General features: G+C 41.2%; 1 protein-coding gene across 2 annotated transcripts in view; it reads left to right on the top strand.

Moving 5' to 3' along the window:
• Positions 1–19,363, top strand: part of Wdfy2 (WD repeat and FYVE domain containing 2) — a 125,731-nt gene that overhangs the window by 41,458 nt on the left and 64,910 nt on the right. For both annotated transcript variants that reach the window (XM_050152181.1, XM_050152182.1), the window contains exons 2-3: positions 2,998–3,065; positions 17,482–17,555. In XM_050152181.1, the coding sequence (XP_050008138.1) occupies positions 2,998–3,065; positions 17,482–17,555 (142 nt within the window). The remainder of the gene's footprint in view (positions 1–2,997; positions 3,066–17,481; positions 17,556–19,363) is intronic.

The following is a 19,363-nucleotide window of genomic DNA, read 5'->3' as shown; positions in this document are numbered from 1 at the left end:
ATCAGCTACTTTCAACCTGTGGGTAGAGACCCCCTGGGAGTCAACCAAGACCATCGGAAAACACAGATATTTATATTACAGTTCACAATGGTAGCAAAATTACAGCTATGAAGTAGCAATGAAAATAATTTTTTGGTTGCGGGGGTCACCACAACATGAGGAACTATATTAAAGGGTCACAGCATTAAGAAGGTTGAGAACCACTGAGTTAGATGATCAGAGATGCTCTACTTTACTGATAAACTGTGTTATATGGGTTGATTTTCTTACTCTAAATGACCCTTGGATCTTGGAACAAGTCCCAACTGATCATGATGTACGATCCTTCTGTTGTGCTGTTGAGTTTGATTTGCCAGTGTTTTATTGAGAATCTTGGCATCTATATTCATAAGAAATATGAACTTGAGATTTTTTTATGATGTGTTTGCCTAGCTTTGGTGATTTTTTTTCTTCATTTATGGGATGGGTTGGGTTTTAAGTTTATTTTATTAGTTCTTTGAGGGTTTTTGGTTTTGTACAGTGTGGTTTATTCATACTTGCCCTGCTCCCGTACCTCTTTCCAGATCCACTCCACTTTGTCTACCCACTGACCTTTGTGCCCCCCGCCCCCGTCTTTTTAAACAAAGCAAAACAAATCCATTGAAGACCAGTTTGTGCTGCCCAGATATCCTTGCTATGAGGTCTTCCGCTGGAGCATGATCAGCTCATCTTAGAAAACTGTCTCCTCCCTCCCAGTACCTAACAGTTGCGTCACCATTTGCGTCACTGCTGGGGTGGACTTGTATGCCAAGCCCTCCCTCCAGGCTGGCGTTTGGTCTGCCTTGATCTGGCACAGGCTTTGTGCTCGCTGTCACAGTTGCTGGGAGTTGACGGTGCAGCTGTTCTGCTGTGTCCTGAAGATGCTCCTCTGGAGTCATCCACGTCTCCTGGCTCTTACTCTCTGTTGCCTTTTCTGCAACGATCCCTTAGCCTTGGGATGTTTGTGTGTGTGTGAAGTATATAAATTTCCACTGGGGCTAAGTAGTCACTTACTCTACACTTCGGTCAGCTTTGGGTCTCTCTGTGTTAATCACCATCCACTGCAAATGGACACTTCAATTAGGGCTCGGAGATGCCTTGGTCTGGATGCCCACTTAGACTTTCATTTTTGCAGGGCAGGTCAGCAGATAGTTTTGGTTGATAGTTGTTTCATTAAGCACCTTCCCTCTTTCTGTCCTCCAGTCTATGAGAAGTTGGTTATTGATGCCCTATTGAATGGAATGAGTTTTTTTTTTTTCTCTGCCTTTAAGATTTTTTTCTCCTTGGTGTTCGATGATTTGATTTTAATCTGGGTGTTAAATCTGGTATAGTCTATCTTCTTGGAGTTCTTTGAGGTTCTTGGATGTGTATGTCTTTCACCAAATTTGGTAAATTTCTATCTGTTTTTCCTGAAGTGCTTTTCTCTACCTTTCTCTTCTTGCAGGACTCCCATGTTTGTGTGCTGCTAACCTAAACCACGCGGCCCAGCTCCCCTAAGCTGAGGCTTTGTTGTTGCTTATTTTGTTTCTGTCAGTTACTCTTTTCTGTGGCAGCCTCTCATCCGGGCTCCGTTGTCCTAGCTTCAGGCTTGCCTCTTCTCTTTTGTCTGCTCAGACCTCCTGCAGGTCTTCCCTGGTCTTTCTTGTTTCTCTAGCAGTTTGGTTTCAGCTACCGTGCCCTGCAGTATTTCAGCCCAATTTCCTTATAGACTGTCCATCAGAAGTAATACTCCCAGTCCAGTCATACATTCATACTGGTTTTGTTTTGTCGTCTGTGAGTTCTTAGGCGTGCTGCCAGTAAGCCCAGTGCTTGGACTTCTTCCTGGTTAATTTCTGTCAATTTTGTTCTCCCCTTGAGATGATCCGTGCTTTCTATTTCATTGTGTACTTCACAGTTTCCTGTTGAGAGCGGGTAAGAATGCAGTAACCCTGGGAGTCAAATTCTCTGGAACGTAGCTGTCTTACTTATCTTGTGGTTTCTACAAGAACTGTATTCCCTGTGTATAATCTTTGAAAACTCTTTTCCGCTGTCTCTGAGGTCAGCCAACAGTCTGGGTCCAATAGGAAAAGGAATGTTTCTGTCATTCATTTCTGTAAGGACGTCCTTCAGCCCTAAGAGGGTTGAGTCAATGGTCAGCCTCTGTTGTGGTCACTCACTGGACACTCAGGGAAATCAGAACACATGTCACCACATTGTCGAGGACTTGTCTCCACTCTTGCTCCAGCAGCCTCCATGGCTACCTGCCATATGGAGCCTGGATGGTGGAAGATACTGAATGCTGGAATTCAGTGCCATGCCCCTCCCTCCTTTTGTTCCTAGTTCAGGTTCCTTCTCCAGGTGATGAAAACATTATTTAGTAGACCTCAGAATTCGAAGTAAATGATTTTAGCAGTTCTTGTCAGCTCGGTAGTTGATTTGGTAGAGAGACTGATTTTTCAGTGTTTTACCTCAATATCTTCTAGGATATCACTCCTGTATTGATTCCTTAATTTAAAGGGGGTTTTATTTATTTTATTTATGTGTGTGTGTGTGTGTGTGTGTGCGTGCATGTGTGTGTGCGCGTGTGTCCATGCATGTGTACCTGGAAAAACTGTTTCTTGAGATAAAAGCCTGGCTTACAAGGCATGAACTTAATTGTTTTGTCCCTTTCCTGTTATATGTTACCTATTATTTTATGTGATCTCTGCACTTTACACAGAGCAGTTTCTCTGTGGTTCAGTAGTAATGACCTGTGGTTTCCTAAAACAGTGGATGCTTTCAGCTCACTAAGACACTTGGAAAGACAAAACAGTAAAGTGAATTTTTTTTTAAACTGTAAGGAATATAAGATTATTGGATAGACTCATGTAGTACGCATCTCTATTATACCTGCCATGAATCTGTACATATATAATATTGAAAGGTTTGATTTCTGTGTATTACTGTCTTTGCATGTCTCCAAAGGCTGTGATTTCATGTATCCATTTTCCTCTGTTGTAGGACAGTTCGTGTTTGGTTAAAGAGGGACAGTGGACAGTACTGGCCAAGCATATACCATGCAATGCCTTGTAAGTATCTTGGTTTCCTGAGAACACAGATTCTATCCCAGTGGCCCTTCCTTCCCTGTTTACCTTTTTGTATTTTTATTTCGAGTTGTTAAGCCATTTATTCAAAATTCAAGACACTCAGCATTGAGTATTCCATTCTCAAGAATTGAAACATTCTAATTGGAAGTGATTCTGTTTTTACCAAAATCTTTCTGGAGAAATATGTCCTTGCACTACTAATTGGTTCAAGAGTTTACTAGTTTACATCGTTGGCATAAACCATCAAGGCAATAGTGGACTCAATCAATGGCAGCAACCAGTTTTCCACTCTGGGAGATCACAGATCTGAAAGGGGAGGAGAGGACAGGAGCAGAGAGGTGGGTGAAGAATAGAATTTCCTAGATTCTAATACAAGTTCCTCTGCAGCTGAAAAACTCACCTGTCAAGTTAGAACATTACTTTTAGTCTAGAAATGTCGTTCTTTAAAATTAGTGAGATTTGCCAGGCAGTGGTGGCACATGTCTTTAGTCCCAGCACTTGGGAGTCAGAGGCAGGTGGATCTCTATGAGTTCAAGGCCAGCCTGGTCTGCAGAGCAAGTTCCAGGACAGCCGGAGCTGCAACACAGAGAAACCATGTCTCAAAAAAGCAAAAAAAAAAAAAAAAAAAAGGAAGGAAGGAAGGAACAAAAATTAACGAGGTTATTTATTCTATTGTTTGTTTTGGTGTAAAATAATTGTTTGATTTTATATGGTAAACATTTTTTTCTTTTCTTTTTTGTTAAGATTGGGTCTTACTGTACACCTTGTCTGATCTGGAACTTGCTATGTAGACCAGGTTGGCCTTTTGCTTTTGTCTTCCCCTGTATCTCCATTGTCGGGGACTGGAGTACTGGGATTAAAGACCTGTGCAACCATGCCCAGCGTCCATTTAAATCTTAATTAAAGTTGGCATTGTAGAAAAATCTCCCTGACTTGTTAGGGCTCATACGCTCCTTGACTGCTTGTAGTGTAGGTCTCGTCCCATCCGAAGTATCCCAGCTTCAGAAGTATATGACACTATGCCAAGCCAAAGTAGGTTCTAGGTGATTTATTTATGCCTCTGACAGAGGAATACTATAATACTTTGCCTATCCATGAGTAAATGATTTATTTTTTATAGTTTTTATACAGTGTATTTTGATTGTGTTCCCTATAACTCATCCTAGATCCTCCCCATTTCCTTACCCATCCAAATTCTTGTCCTCTTTGTTTCAAGAAACCAAATGAAAACAACCCTCCAAAATGAAAATCAAAACAAACAAAAATCACTAAGATCCCATATGTCAAAGCAAAACAAAGAGCCCCCCCCCAGCCTACCCATTCAAAACTAAACTCATGGAGTTCGTTGTGTTGGTCAACTACTCCTGGAAATGGGCTGCCCTAGAGTATGGTTGATATAGACAGTGACAAATCCATTGGCAGGGGGAACCCCGATTTTCCTTTTCCTTGCAGGTATCAATTGTAAATAGCTTCCTAGTTAGTGGTAGGGCTTTGTGTCTACTTGCTTTCTGGGATTTGGCTGGCTTGACTGTGCAAGGCTTGTTTGTGCTACCCCAGTCTCTTTGAGTTCCTATGCGAATTAGTCCTCTTTTGTCTGCAAGACACTGGTTCTTTGGGGTCACCCATTACCTGTCTCTCATACTCTTTCCACCTCCTTTTCTGCATAGGTCCCTGAGATTTGAGGGTAGGGGTTTGATGAATACATCCCTGTTAGGACTGAGTGATCCAAAGTCTCTCGTGCTAGGCACATTGTACAGCTGTAGATCTCTTTGTTAATTATCATCGACTGCAAGAAAAGCTTCTATGGGTATGCCAATATGTCATTTGGAGGTATTATGTTATGTTCCTTTATCGGAATAGTAGTAGTAGGATTTCCCTTGGGCCCATGACTTATCCAGTCTCAGGTATTTGGCCACATTAGCAGGGTTAGATATGGTTTCCACCTCTCAAATGGGCCTTAAATCCAATTTTAAAAAGTTGTTGGTTACTTTCATAACATTCACGCCATGGTTGAACCAGCATATGCTGCAGGCTTGTTGCTATGATAGTCAGTGGTATTGACAATGACTTTTCTCCTCTGGTAGTGTGCAGAGTGCCTTTTAGTACCGGGAGTACAACTCAGTATGGGGAAAGCTTCTAGCTGATAACACCTCAACTTGTCTATGTTTTGTGATTCAAGTGTTGTCAATAGCAATAGGCCTTACCATTAGGTTGTAAAGAGCAACCAGTAGACCTGGTAGTAGCCTGTGATGTAAGGGGTGGGGTTCATGGAACCATTTTGGGCAATAGCTGAACAAGAGCCCTGGCGTGTGAAGTTTTACTTAGTGACATAAAATGTCTAGCTAAGACAATTGTCTTCTCCATTATAAATGACTCCATTTGGATTTTTCCATTCATGTATATATTTTAGGAAGCTTCTATGGTTATAGGTTTCCATATGGGTTTTAAAAGCCATTTATTGTGAGTTGTCCTTCACCATATTCCTTTCTTACCCTGCTCCCCCATCCTATTCTCCACTTAGTCCTTCTTTTCTAGTTTCTCCTGTGTCTTTATATAACCCTATATTTTCCCTTCACTGAAAGTCTGCTTCTGTTCCTCCTCAGTGCTTTACTAGGTGCCTAACATTTGTGGTTATTTGGATTGAAACACTTATCTGCAGGTTAAAAGCTAATACTATGTATAAAAGAAATAATGCAATATATGGTTTTTTGGGGGCGGTCTAGGTTACCTCACTCAGGAAGATTGTTTCTACCTGCATTCACTTATTTACAAATTTTATTTTTTCCTAGCAGTTAAATAATATTCTACCAAATAAGCGCACCACATTTGTTTGTCAGTTGATGGACATCTAGCCGTTTTCAATTTCTGACTATTATGAATATAGCAGCAATGAACATGAATGAGCAAATATCTCAGAAGTAGAAGTAGAGAACTTTAGGTATATATCCAAGAGTGGTATAGCTGGAAGGTTGATTTTCAGCTTTTTAAGGTACTTCCACAATGGTTTTCACAGTGGTTGTACAAATTTCCATTCTTACTAGCAATGAATAAGTGTTCTCCTTCCCCCAAATCCTTTCCAGCATGAACTGTCATTTGTTTTATTTATTTTGACCATTCTGACTGGGGTAAGATGAAATGTCAAAATAGTTTTAATTTGCCTTTCTCTGATGGCTAAAGATGAGTACATACATACATAATGTCTTACATTACTTTAAGTGTCTCTCAGTCACTTGCATTTCGTCTTTTGAGAATTGTGCTTAGTTTTTGTGACAGTTCGAATAAAAATGGCCTCCATAGGCCCACAAGGGAGTGGCACTATTTGGGGGTGTGGCCTTGTTGTCGGAAATGTGTCACTGGAGGTTGACTTTGAGATTTCAGAATCTCAGGCCAGGCACAGTGGTTTACTCTCTTTATAGAACTCTCTGCTTCCTCTCCAGCACCATGTCTGCCTGCGTGCTCATGCTTCCTGCCATGATGACAACTGACTAAACCTAAATCTGTAAGCCAGCCCCAATTAAATGTTTTCCTTTGTAAAAATTGCTGTGGTCATGGTGTTTCACCACAGCAGGAGGAACCTTAACTAAAACAGTTCTGTACCCCATTTTTATATTGCATTGTTTTCTTGATATCCAATTGTTTTAAATTCTTTATATAGTTTAGATAATAGCCTGCTATCAGATGTGTAATTGGTAGCTTGCTGCTTTGCCAAATGATGGTGTTCTTTGGCATATAGAACCTATTCGGTTTCCACTCTAGCCTGATGCTTTGTCCAAATGATGGTGTCCTTTGCCATACAGAACCTATTCAGTTTCATGAGATATCAATAATTAATTGCTTATCTAATGCCTACAGTATTGATGTTCTGATAAGAAAGTCCATCGCTGTGATAACGAGGTCAAGCCTGTTCCTCACTTTCTCTTTTACCAGATTCAGGGTATCTATGTTATGGTCATATCCTTGATTTTGGGGTTGAGTTTTGTTCTGGGTGATAAATATGAATCTGTTTGCATTCTTCCACATGCAGCCATCCAGCTTGACTACCTAGCACCATTTGTTGAAGATGCTGTCTTTTCTCCAGTGTGTATTTCTGTCTTCTTTGTCAAAAAATCAGATGCTCATATACGTGTCGTTTTATGTTTGGGTCTTTGATTCAGTTCCATTGATCAATGTGTTTATGTCAATACAATGCTATTTTTTATTATTATAGCTTTATAGTACATCTAGAAATCAGGAATGATGACACCTCCAGCAGTTATTTTATTATTTGAGATTATTTTAGCTATCATTTTTTTATTTTTTTGTGCGTGTATGTGTTTTCCATATGAAGTTGAAGATTGTCTTTTCAATTTCTGTGAAGAATTATGATGGAATTTTGTTAGGAATTGCATTGAATTTGTATATTACATTTGGTAGGCTTGTCATTTTTAAAGGATTAATCCTACTAATCCATGAGCATCTTCTGATGTCTTACTCAATTTCTTCAGTGTCTTTTTATTATGCGAGTCTTTCATTTGCTTGGTTAGAGATACCTACATATATGCAGCTATTATGAAAGTTACTATTTCCTTGGTTTGTTCCTCAGAGTGCCTTTCATTTGTGTCAAGGAAGGATACTGATTTTTTATGTGTTAATTTTCTACCCTGATACTTTGTTGAAAGTGTTAATCATATGTAGAAGTTTCCTGGAGGAATGCTTAGGGTCTTTTTTGAATAAAATTGTATCATCTGCAAATAAAGACACTTTGGCTTCTTCTTTTCCTATTTGTATCTCTTTGATCTTCAGTTGTCTTATTGCTCTAGCTAAGTACCATGTTGACTAGGTATGGAAAGAGTAGACAACCTTGTCTTGTTCCAGATTTTAGTGGAAAAACTCTGAGCTTCTCTCCATTTAAGAGGATGTTGGTTGTGGGTTTGCTGTAAATATCCTTTAGTATGTCTCTTGTATCCCTAGTTTCTCCAGGACTTTTATCATGAAGGGATGTTAGATTTTGTCAAAGGCACTCTTTGCAATGAATGTGATGATTATGTGGTTTTTTTTTGAGTCTATCTGTGTGATAAATTATGTTTATTGATATTTGTATGGTGAGCCATTCCTGTATCTCTGGATTGAAGCCAAGTTGTTCATAATGGATGATCTTAATGATGTGTTCTTAAATTGGGTTTGCAAATAATTCTATTAATAATTTTTATTTCTATATTCACATAAGGGAAACTGGCTTGTAATTTTCTTTTTTTGTTGTTGGGTCTATATATGGTTCAGGTATCAGGGTAATAGTGGGTTTGTTAAATTGAAAATGTTCCTGAAGCTTCTATTTTGTGGGATAATTGGAGTATTAGTGCTAATTCTTCTTGAAGGTCTGGTAGAATTCTGTGCTGAATCCATATAGTCTTGGGCTTTTATTTGGCTGGGAGATTTTTAATTACTACTTTGATTTTATTAGGATTTATAGGCCTATTTAAATTATTTCATCTTGATTTAACTTTGCTAGATTGTATATGTAGAGAAACTCATCCATGTTTTTTAAGTTTTCAAATTTGGAGAAATACAAGTTTTTAAAATATATCCTTATTATTTTTCAAATTTTCTTGATTTTTGTTTCTGTGTCTCTGTTTTTATCTCTAATTTTATTAATTTAGATCTTCTCTCTCCTTCTTGTGGTGAATTGCCTAAACATTTCTCAATCTTGTTGCTTTTCTCAAAGGGCCACTCTTCATTTCCCTGACTCTTAACGTAAAGGAAGGAAAGGGTATTCCAAGCAACTGGAACCAAGCAGCAAGCAGCTATAGCTATTTTAATATTTGACAAAGTAAAAGTCAAACCAAAAGTAATCAGAACAGATAAGGAAGGACACTACATACTCATTAAAGAAAAAATCCACCAAGAGGGCATTACAAGTCTAAATATTTATGTGCCAAGCCATAGCACCCAAGTTCATTAAACTTCTGCTTCTCTTAGAGTTTGTAGAACACTTGTAAAGGCCTTTCTGTTTTTTAGAGTCTCCATTGAAAAGTCAGGGGTTATTCCAGTGGGCCTGCCTTTATATGTGATTTGGTTTTTAACTCCATGTAGCTTTTAATATCCTTTCTTTGTTCTGTACATGTAGTGTTTCTATTATTATGCACTATGGAGAAGGTTTTTTTTTTTTTTTTTAGCTTGCCTGTTTGGTGTTCTATATGATTCTTGTACCTTGATAGGCACCTCTTACTTTGGATTAGGGTACTTTTCTTCTATTTTTGTTCTTTTATTGAAAATAGATTCTTTTCTCACATAATATAGTCTATTACAGTTTACTCTGCCTCTGCTCCTCCCAGTTTTTCCCCATCTCCTCTCCCATCTGGATCTACTCCCTTTCTGTCTCTCATTAGAAAAGAACAGGTTTCTAAGTGATAATAATAAAACAATAAAATATAATATAAAACAGTAATTATCACACCAGAGTTGGACAAGACAAACAAACAGAAGAAAAAGAGCCCAAGAGACGGAACAAGGTTCAGAAACCTAGTTGTCAACACACTCAAGAATAAAAACACCAAACTGGAAACCATAATATGTACGTGGAGGGCTTGGTACATATCCATGCAGGACGTGTGCTTGATGCTCTGGTCTCTGAGTTCATATGAACTTTGAGATTTAGAGAGCCTTATTTTCTTGGAGTCCTCCATTCCTTCTGGCTCTTGCACTCTTTCTGCCTGCAGTTCATCAGGGTTCTCTGAGCTTTGAGTGGAGGGATTTGATGGAGCCATCCCATTTAGGGTTGGGTGTCTCTGCATAATCTCTGCATAATGTCTGACTGTTGGTTTCTCTAGTTGTTCCCATCTGCTGTAGAAGGAAGCTTTTCTGATGATGCTGAGAAAGGCACTGATCTAGAGTATAGCACAATGTCATTAGGAGTCACTTTTTTTTTTAAGACCAGTAGTATTGATTTTACCCTAGACTGTCTAGTCTCTGGTTCTTGATTACTCAAGCAGGGTTGGGTATGGGTTTTATCTCATGTAGCGGGCCTTAAAGTCAAATCAGATATTGATTGGTTCCCATAAGGTTTGTGTCACCATTGCCCCAGTGGATCTTGCAGGCAGGACACCATTGTAGAACAAAAGGTTTGTGGCTGGCTTGGTGTTTAAGGTTTTCTTTTGGTAGCATGTCAAGTACCATACTGTACCAAATATGCTAAAACATAGAAGTGAAGGCTCTATGTAGGCACCGGCTTGACTTCTCCATGTTAAATGAGTTGTGTAGGTATTATGTTTAGCAGTGGGGCCTTGCTGTCTGTTTGTGGAGAACAACCCATTTCTCTTGGCAACAGCATGGGTTGTTTGGGGATCCCCTTGGGACCCTTTTGGCCAGCACTCAATCAGATGTAACCCAATCCCCAACCTGGAAGCTTCATTTGGTTATATGAGATGGCCATTTGGGACTGAGTCTCCAATTATTTGATGATTTCATTTAGATTGCCTTCATATATGTATATATTTTAGGAACCTTCTACTATATAATCTACCTCTCAAATGATTCTTACTTTTAGCTGTCTCTCCCTATATTCCCTTTTTCACCCCCTGCTTCTCTTTCTTACTTGATCTTCTGGTTCCAGCCCCTCCCTCCATCCATAGCTATTCTGTTTCTCTTTCCTAATGAGACCTATCTGTACCTTCTAGTTCCTTACTCTTCCTATCATTGGTTCTATAGATAGTAGCCTGATATCATTGACTTAACAACTTATACGTGGATGTTAGCTATTAAGTCTATGATTTAAAAAAAACAAAAAACATTTCCTTTGCTTTTGACTTGTGTTTCTTCCTCTTCTTCTGTACCCATGGTCTTTCTATAGTGTCCCTGATTTCCTGTATGTTTTGTGTCTAGATATTTTGGGCGGGGGGTGGGGAGAATTTAACATTTTCTTTCTGAGCTATCCATTTCTTTTACCTTGTTTTCAAGACATGAAGTTGCCTCTTCAGTGTCTTGTAATCACTTGTTGAGACTTACCTCTGAGATTTTTGTTTCACTTCCAAAAGTTTTAATCTTCAGTTCGGGTTTCCTTAATGATTTTATTTCTTTGTTAAATTGTGCCTTCACACTGTGATGTTTGAAGTCATGATGTTCTTGGCATAGATATCTGCTGTCTCCTCTGTTGGGTGGGTGTTCTGTTCCTTGGTTGCTGTTGCCCACTCTGGGTCCTATCCTAGTGTGCCTGTGGGGATCCTGATAGAGAATGTGTCTGTGGGTGACCGACTGTCACAGAGGACTAGAGATGGGATAGAAGGAAAGACTGGAAGGGGTGACAGGAAAGAACTAGGGGACCCTGGGTCTGGATCAAGAGGTAGAGTCCCTAGGGGAAGGAGGAGAGCTGGACACATGGGCTTCTGTGGGCAGGACTGGGAGGATGTGTGGAGAGCCGGAGGACAGGAAGGGTAATAAAGGTTGCTGCCCTGAGTCCCAGCCTGGTGTGGCCACTGGAGTCCCTTATGGAGAGTGGTTCTGCTGGTCAGTCAGGGGGTGTCACAAATATAGGTGGGCTAGATGGGCTGAGAGGCCAAAATAGGCATTATTAAGGATATGGTGGGTTTGGTTGTTTTCAAATTATCTTTGAGGCTGTCGATGACTCCAGAATTTTCTGTTAAGTAGGTGGTAGCCACAAAGCTGACCTGATTTTTCAACCCATTTTCTATGAAGAAGAAACTTTTGGGGATTCTATGCTTTGCCTGTTTTGGTTCTAGCAGACAAAATTATAGGCTATAGGCCTGCCATTTTAGCTGCCTCACCCTGCTAACGTGAACTGTTAAGCTGTGGTAGGAATCATGTTTTAGGAGCATGGGGCGAAAAAAAGGAAAATTTTGATTTTTTTTCTTCCCCCATGACTTTAAGTGAAATAACCAGTTTTTTCCCCTGGTCTTGCCTGTTCATCGTACTTGACACATGGCTACCCAGAAGAGGCAAGGAGTGGTCATAACTGAACGGGGATTTATAGCTCCTGTGTTGTGCAGAACAGGCAGCAGAAGCACCTGGGCAGTGTGACGTAGGTATTGAGTAAACACCTGTGGAATGATGGCCTCTAATAACAGATGTGGTTTCCCCAAGAGCATGAGCTCTGCTTCTCTAATTGTGGTACATTAGCTTTGAGAAGTAAGACTGTTTAGTTATTTGCTCAGCCTTCAGAAGGGAATTAAAGCAGACCTACTTCGATCCTTAGATGGTTTTCAGCATTGCCTGAGCAATTTGTTGGAATTATGCTATTGGGCTCTACCCAAAGCAGCTGACTTCGAATCTGTGTTTTAGTAAAATCTCCAGGTGAAATCAATGTGTATTAAAGCTGAGAATATGATCTTGTAACACTATAGTTTATGTGTTGCTGAGCAATATGTACATATTTAAATGAACCCAGGTGAAGCCCTGTGCATATACAATATTGATTCATAAATACATAAATGATGTTAGTCAAACATTTACAACCCGTCTGTTATACATAGGCCAATGATGGGTGCCAGGGGTTTGCAGATGAAGAAGGTTCATAGAGCAAGGCGATTTCTGAAATTTTTCATTCTTGAGTACTTTCAGTATTGCACACAGGTAAAAGAACAAACAAAGTCCATATATATATTCATCACAGTTGTCAGAAATTAGTCTTTATTGTCATAGTGAAACCCATTACGTTATATGATAATTTTAAAATAAGTTAAAAAAAAAACAGAATTTGGCTTTTATTTTCTAGGAATCTTAAAAATTCAGGGCACATAGTAACTAACTGCTTAGCAAGTATTTCAGTTTTACTCAGCTTGAGAGTAAGAATCATATTGCATAAGGAAAGAAGCTATACTTAACCATAGAGAACCTGAAGTGGATTTAAACTTCTAATGAATTGTTCTGCAAACTTTCCTATTAGGAGAGAGAGAGAGAGAGAGAGAGAGAGAGAGAGAGAGAGAGAGAGAGAGAGAGAGAGAGAGAGAGAGAGAGAGAGAGAGAGAGATTACTTAGTATTATCCCTAAATTAATGGTTAACTGGTATTGGTTATAAAATAAATGAAAAAGAAAGAGAACCAATTGAATATATACTACAAGGCAGCTATGACCATGTTGTGTGTTTATACTGGTACAAAGTAAGTAATATTCCAAATGCAGAATGTAGCTTCTTGACTTTGTCCTCTAGAATACTTTTAAAATATAATAATTGTTATGTTTGGTAAGAGAGTAGGTATTCTGTATCTTTGGTAAGAAGTTGATGTTTAACAGAGAAGGGGGCAGGAGCCCCTTTTCTGGATGAGAAGAGTGATTAAGGCTGAGTTTGATGCTGTGTAACTGCAAGGCAGAGTGTGATAACGCTGAGTGACCTAGGGGAGTGACAAGCCGGCAAGTGATGACCAGCAGGTGCATACATACAAGTCCCAGCTGCTGTCCTTGCTGGTGTCCTCATTGTTTTTTCTAAGCTGTTCATTTACCTGGAGGAAGGAAACTAAGAGAATCCAGCCTTGTGCAATTAAGGTTATTTTTCCTGAATCAATCTGACTTTCCCAGGAGTTTAGCACTTTGACTAGGAAATGCTGGTCTTGGTCCTGACAGGCCCCTAGAGCTGGCAACATTAAACCCAAGAGCTTCTGGGCATTTGTGCATGGAGATGCAGTAGGAACTGATGGCGGGAAAGGAAGGATGAGCCAGGCAGAGGACCCTCTGATTCCTGCTGGGAGAGACCCAAGTGGTGATGTTGGAAGGCTTCCTTCCTCATCTTCCTGGGCCACCCAGAATCCTGGCAGGGCTCTGCCTGTGAGTGCCAGACAAGACCTCTTGGCCTACCAGGTGCATCCCATATGCTTCTATTTCCCTGGCTGTCGCTGCACGTATGTGTCTAGCCTGCCTGTCTCCTGGACCTCTGTGATCTGTAAAGAGAAGGGCTGACTTAGAATCCTCTTGATGTCACTGTAGTGTTGAGCTGAACGTGGTCTGGGAGGACTGAAGCCATGGAAGGAGGGAAAGCAGAAAAGAATCGTCTATTTTCCTCTCTTTAGTTTCCTGGGACAGTTTGTCCAGCTAATGTTAAACACTGCTTCTGCCTGTGTGCATCGTCCAGAGGACGTGGTGGTAACCACGGCGGTCGGTTCCTGCCCTCTGGATGCTCACACTGGGTGAAGGAGGCAGGTGCTAGCTGAGCACTGTCCACGGTCCCTTGAGATTACAGCTTGGGAAATAATGCAATAAGGACCCAGTCACTGGTGTTCCCTGAAGAAAGTCTACTTAAACTGTTCTCAGCAGAAGTTTTGCATATGTCTGTGCTGGGAATTGGACCTTGTGCCTGTCTACTAAACACACTTGACTATATCCTTAGTGTTTCTGTGGAGAATTCAGGGTGCTTATTGCCTTGTCTTGAAGTTTCCTTATAAACAAGCTGGTATTGCGGCAAAAGAGAAATTGGAATGCATATTCTTTCACTCCTCCCCTGGCGTGTCCATGTTATTGCTGCTAATTGCTGCGGTGTCAGCTTACAGGCTGCCCAGCTGGGACCCTTCCTACCCGCCTTGGTTAACGGTAGAGGGACCTTCCTCAGGGCCCAGGGTTGAGACTTCACTGCAGCCATCCTTGTGTTCTAGGCTTCTAATGGGTCCTATTTCAACCACCATATTCTCATTATACTACAGACAAAATAACACATCAAAGTCATGGGTGTCCACGGCTGATATATTTTAGATTTACTTTACTAACAAGCTTTGTCACTGGTGGGTTTAAGATAAAAGAAAGATAGGGAGGAAGCTGAAGTGTCAGCTGGAGCGGCAGGGGGTGGAGATGTTTGTGTGAGGGGGTTGGGTGTCACAGTTGGGCCCTTGTGTCAACTTCTCCTCTGGGAATAGAGGACAGGTAAACTCCCTTCACTGCCAGAGATACAGTGCCTAGGAGGTTGAGGGGTGAAAGCCTCAGGCAGGGAGGGCCATTGGAGAGCCAGAAGCCGCTGTGGGGTCTCTTTTCAGGCCAGGCACATGAAATTTACATTAGCTCCTGAGTTTTTATGAAGTTGTCCCCAAAACAAAACAGAAGGCTGTTCCCCCCCAAAAAAAATAATTACAAATACAAAGATAGACACATCTTACAAATAACCGAGACAGCCTGTTTTGTTGTCTCTCCAACTCTTGCATTGGCTGTGAGGTTGTGGTCAGGCCACGCAGATCTTACACAGGTACAGCCACTGGACATCTGCTCAGCTAGCAAATGTGGGAACTTGCGCCCTTACTGAAACACTGATTCCAACCACCTGTTTCCCAGAGCTAATCAAGGCCTCGTTGAGAGCCTGATTGTGGTGGGCGGCATGAGCCTCAGCTCAGTTCTGAGTTGTGCATTTGTAGCCCCTGTCCATAAACACCTTCATCCACTGTCCTCCGCTTACATGTACCTCAATGTGAAATTCTCTGTGGCTATTTTTTTTTTAAAGGGAATAAGAGACAGTTCATTGTGGAGCCATTTTGAATGGCCATGGCCCGAGAATGTAGATTTAGGTTACCCCAAATTCCATGTTCTATTGTGGAAGCAGCTTCATAAAGTTTTATGGTTTTACAGGACAAAGTCATAAATCAAGCCAAGGGAGGCAGAGGCAGGTGGATCTCTGTGAGTTTGAGACCAGCCTGGTCTATAGAGCTAGTTCCAGGACAGGCTCCAAAGCTACAGAGAAACCCTGTCTCGAAAAAACAAACAAACAAAAAACATTGGTGGGTACATCAGAGAGGCAGATACAATGAGATGAGGGAAGCTTTTCTGTAGGCTCAAGATGCTATCTGAAGCTAGTGGTCTACTAAGTTAGTAGAGTCCAAAAGACTTTTATCCTTTAGTCGCAGGTGTTTGTTCCAACAGAGATGGGCAAGGAGTGTCTGTCTCTGGGGCTAGCACATGCCAAGATAAGGAGTCACTGTTCTTACACACTGCCCATACACACTTAAATTTGTAAAAGATAAATTGCGGGCACCAATATAATAAATATTGTTCAATTTAAAAGTTATACTCTAGGGCGTTTTAGGTATAAGGAATACAGTAAAGGATCCACCAAAATGGCTGCTTAGCTGCACGCTTCCAGTTCAGTGAGAGACCCTTGTCAAGGCTATAATGCAGAGAGAAGTAGGGGACGACAGCAGGACATTTTAATTGGACATCCCAAATGACCTCTGGATGTGTGTACACAAGAGCACCCATCTGCATGTGTATGAAAACACACACACACACACACACACACACACACACTCACTCTAATAAGATAAAGTAAAATGATGAATTGGGCAATTGTTTTTTATAGGAGAGTAGGAAAATCCTATCATTCTGCTAACGGAACATAGCAATAGAATGACTCCTGATGACATATTCCTGTAGCCATAGGTCAGTGCATCTCTCAACATCCATGAGGGAAGCTTCTTCTTGCAGTAGATGGCAGCTAATACAGAGACCCACAAGTGGACAACGTGCAGAGAGCGGGAGACTTTAAGAGAACACTTTTTATTCTTAATACCACCACACAATGAAGTAACTCCTACGTTAGTTTTCTCAGGCCGCTATAAGGAAGTACTACCAAGTGAGTCACTACAAGGGCAGGGTTGTCTGTCCTGCCTCCCAGCTCTGGAGACTGAGATCTCTGGGAGGGGACCCTGTGCAACTCTGGCTCCTTCTGAGGGCTGTGAGGGAACCTGAGCTTCACTCCCCTCTGACTTCTGGTGGCCTCCTGGGCTCACCCTCAGATGCTGTTCTTGCTGTGTGCATGTCTGTCTAATTCTGCTCTTTCAAAGACATCAGTGATGCTGCACCTTTGCTAATTAAACCACAACTCACAAATAAAGCTACTGTGTACCACCATAGATTTCTGTGTTTTATTTGCATTTAAACTGAGGTCTCTTTTAGCTTCATATAAAGAAATTGATTCCGCAAGTAATTTTGACACTGGTAGCTTCCATTATACTTCCTGAACACTTGGAGTAAAACCCCCCAGTAGTTTATTTGCTCCATAAATTCTGAACCAATATACTTTTCAACACTGGTGTGTGTATTTGAATGTCTAGCAGTGGAGGGTAAAATCTTTCTGTTTTCTCTCCAGCTCAGAAGACATTGCTTTCTTCTGTTTAAGTTGGGATTTGAGTGGGATTAAGAGAGTGGTGGCCAAAGGTTTACACAGCACAAAGTAGAGTCAGTCTTATGGCCAGCACAGACCAAGACTTTGGGATTTGCCATGTCTGAGAATGTCTTTCTTGTGTATTCATTAAAAGGACAACTTAAAAACTAGGTGTTTCGTTGCAAAATTTCCGTTTTTCCTTTGTTGTGAGTATGGTTTAAGTGAACTGTTTCAGGAGACAGTGGGATGAACCTAGCCACACACTTAGCTCATTAGACACCCCTGAATCAATGAGAACCATTGTTTTGTTAATTTCATCAACATGTTCATTTCTTTCAGCTCCATGTTCATGCATGTCTTTTAACCCGGAAACAAGAAGACTGTCCATAGGTCTAGACAATGGTACAATCTCAGTAAGTACAAATAAGTAAGATTTCCAGTTGAAATACTTGCCCTCTTGTGGAGTATTATGAACTGTGATAAGTTATCTAATAGTTTTTTCAAGTATATAGTCATTTTCTGGCTAAGCGAGTGCTTGGAGCACAGTAAGTTATGGTGAGGGGGAGGTTCTGTGCCAGGAGAGGATATCTTTACTTATGTGCCGTGGCTCAGCATGCCCTGCTGCTTTGCTGGATGCTAGGCTATGGACCTTAGCAGGCAAAGACAGTAGCTGTGTGTGTCTGCATCAGTGAGAGGGAGTGGACTTGCTGTACTGTGATACTGAGCTTACATCGGCTGTGACATCTGAGTGTTGGCAACAGACACACAAGGGAAATGCTTTCTTTTCCATCTGCGTGTCTGATCTTGTGTTTTGATACTCTGTGTTCTCTTGACTTTTTCTTGTTGTCTCAGCTCTGTTGTAACGGGAATAGAAAGCTGTAAACTTGAATGAACTTGTGAAGAAAGTACAGATAAAGGTTTTGGAACTAGATCCAGATCAATATTAGACCCACTGGTTATAGGACTTGAGACAACTGAAGTGCTTAGGGGTCGAACATTTAGGTTTTATCATCTTGTTTCTTACTGACTTTCATCTAGAATATTGACTGGTAGCAAGTGTGATCTGGCCGTTTCTTTATTGAATAAGTTATTCAAGCCGGGTGTGGCGGCATATACCTTTAGTCTCAGCATTCATGAGGCAGAGGCAGGCAGATCTCTGAGTTCAAGGCCAGCCTGGTCCAGGGCTACATAGAGAAACCCTGCTTTGACAAAAACAGAAGATGATCCAGGGCCCTGGGCAAGAGAAGCTCTGCTTTGGCACTTGTGAGCCAAAAGTCCTTCACTGACATGCTGTGAACATTGTAATCCAGGTGCTGGGCAGGTGGTGGTATTCCAGTGCTGTGGATTTTATAACCTGGGTACTGGGCGGGTGGTGTGAGCTGAAAGTCCTGCACTGAGATGTTATGAACCTTGTAACCCAGGTACTGGGCAGACTTTGCCTGGAATAAGGAAAATATTGTGATCAAGCCCAGGATGGGGGACATAGCAAGATCTGCTAGAGAAAGGGGTAAGGAGGAGGGAGAGGAGAAAATGGAAGAGATAGGGAGAAGGGAGCGGAGTGCTGGCAGAACTGGGGATAGGAAGGAAAGGGTAAACTTGTCCTCTGTGCCACCACGCTATGGTAGGGGACTGCAGAGAGCTGTGTGGAGCCGCACCTGATGGAGCTGGTTTCCGCCCTCCGCAGTCCCGAAAGCGAGTGCTCTCTGTGATAATCAGCTCCTATTATGGCTAAGGCCTGACTCATGCTATTATCACGCAATGATTGTCAGCTGCTTGCGTATGCGTGGACCTATGGGCAGTGCCCACCTGGCAATCCGGGGTTGGCGGCCTGTGCCTTTTTAAGGACTGGGAGAGGTTTGCTCGGAGAGAGAGAAAGAGGAGAAAGATTGCTGTGAACAAGGTCCTGAATAAACTGCTTGCAAGAAGAGCTCTGGTGTTGCGTCTTCCTTGCTGGTCAAGGCGGGCGCGACAGGGGACATCAAAGAATCTAAGAACCTGTCCTTCAAGGTAGTTGAAGGTGTATTTGTCAGTATCAGACTATAAGATCATATTTTATTTAATAGCCTGACTTAAAATTTATACATTATAGAATATAAGCCTCTGCCTGCAGTCTTATCTCAGCTCTTACAAATGTTAGAGGTGTGTTTGGATACTTCGTAACCTCAAAGTAGTTGTTTACCCGCCTTTAAGGAATATTGATAGTTATTACTAAACATAAGTC

The sequence above is a fragment of the Alexandromys fortis genome, unplaced genomic scaffold (assembly GCF_014885135.2).
Source record: "Alexandromys fortis isolate MF-2015 unplaced genomic scaffold, M_Fortis_MF-2015_v1.1 scaffold_75, whole genome shotgun sequence".
In the NCBI taxonomy this organism is placed as follows: Eukaryota; Metazoa; Chordata; class Mammalia; order Rodentia; family Cricetidae; genus Alexandromys; species Alexandromys fortis.
This window is presented reverse-complemented; position numbering and strand designations above follow the sequence as displayed.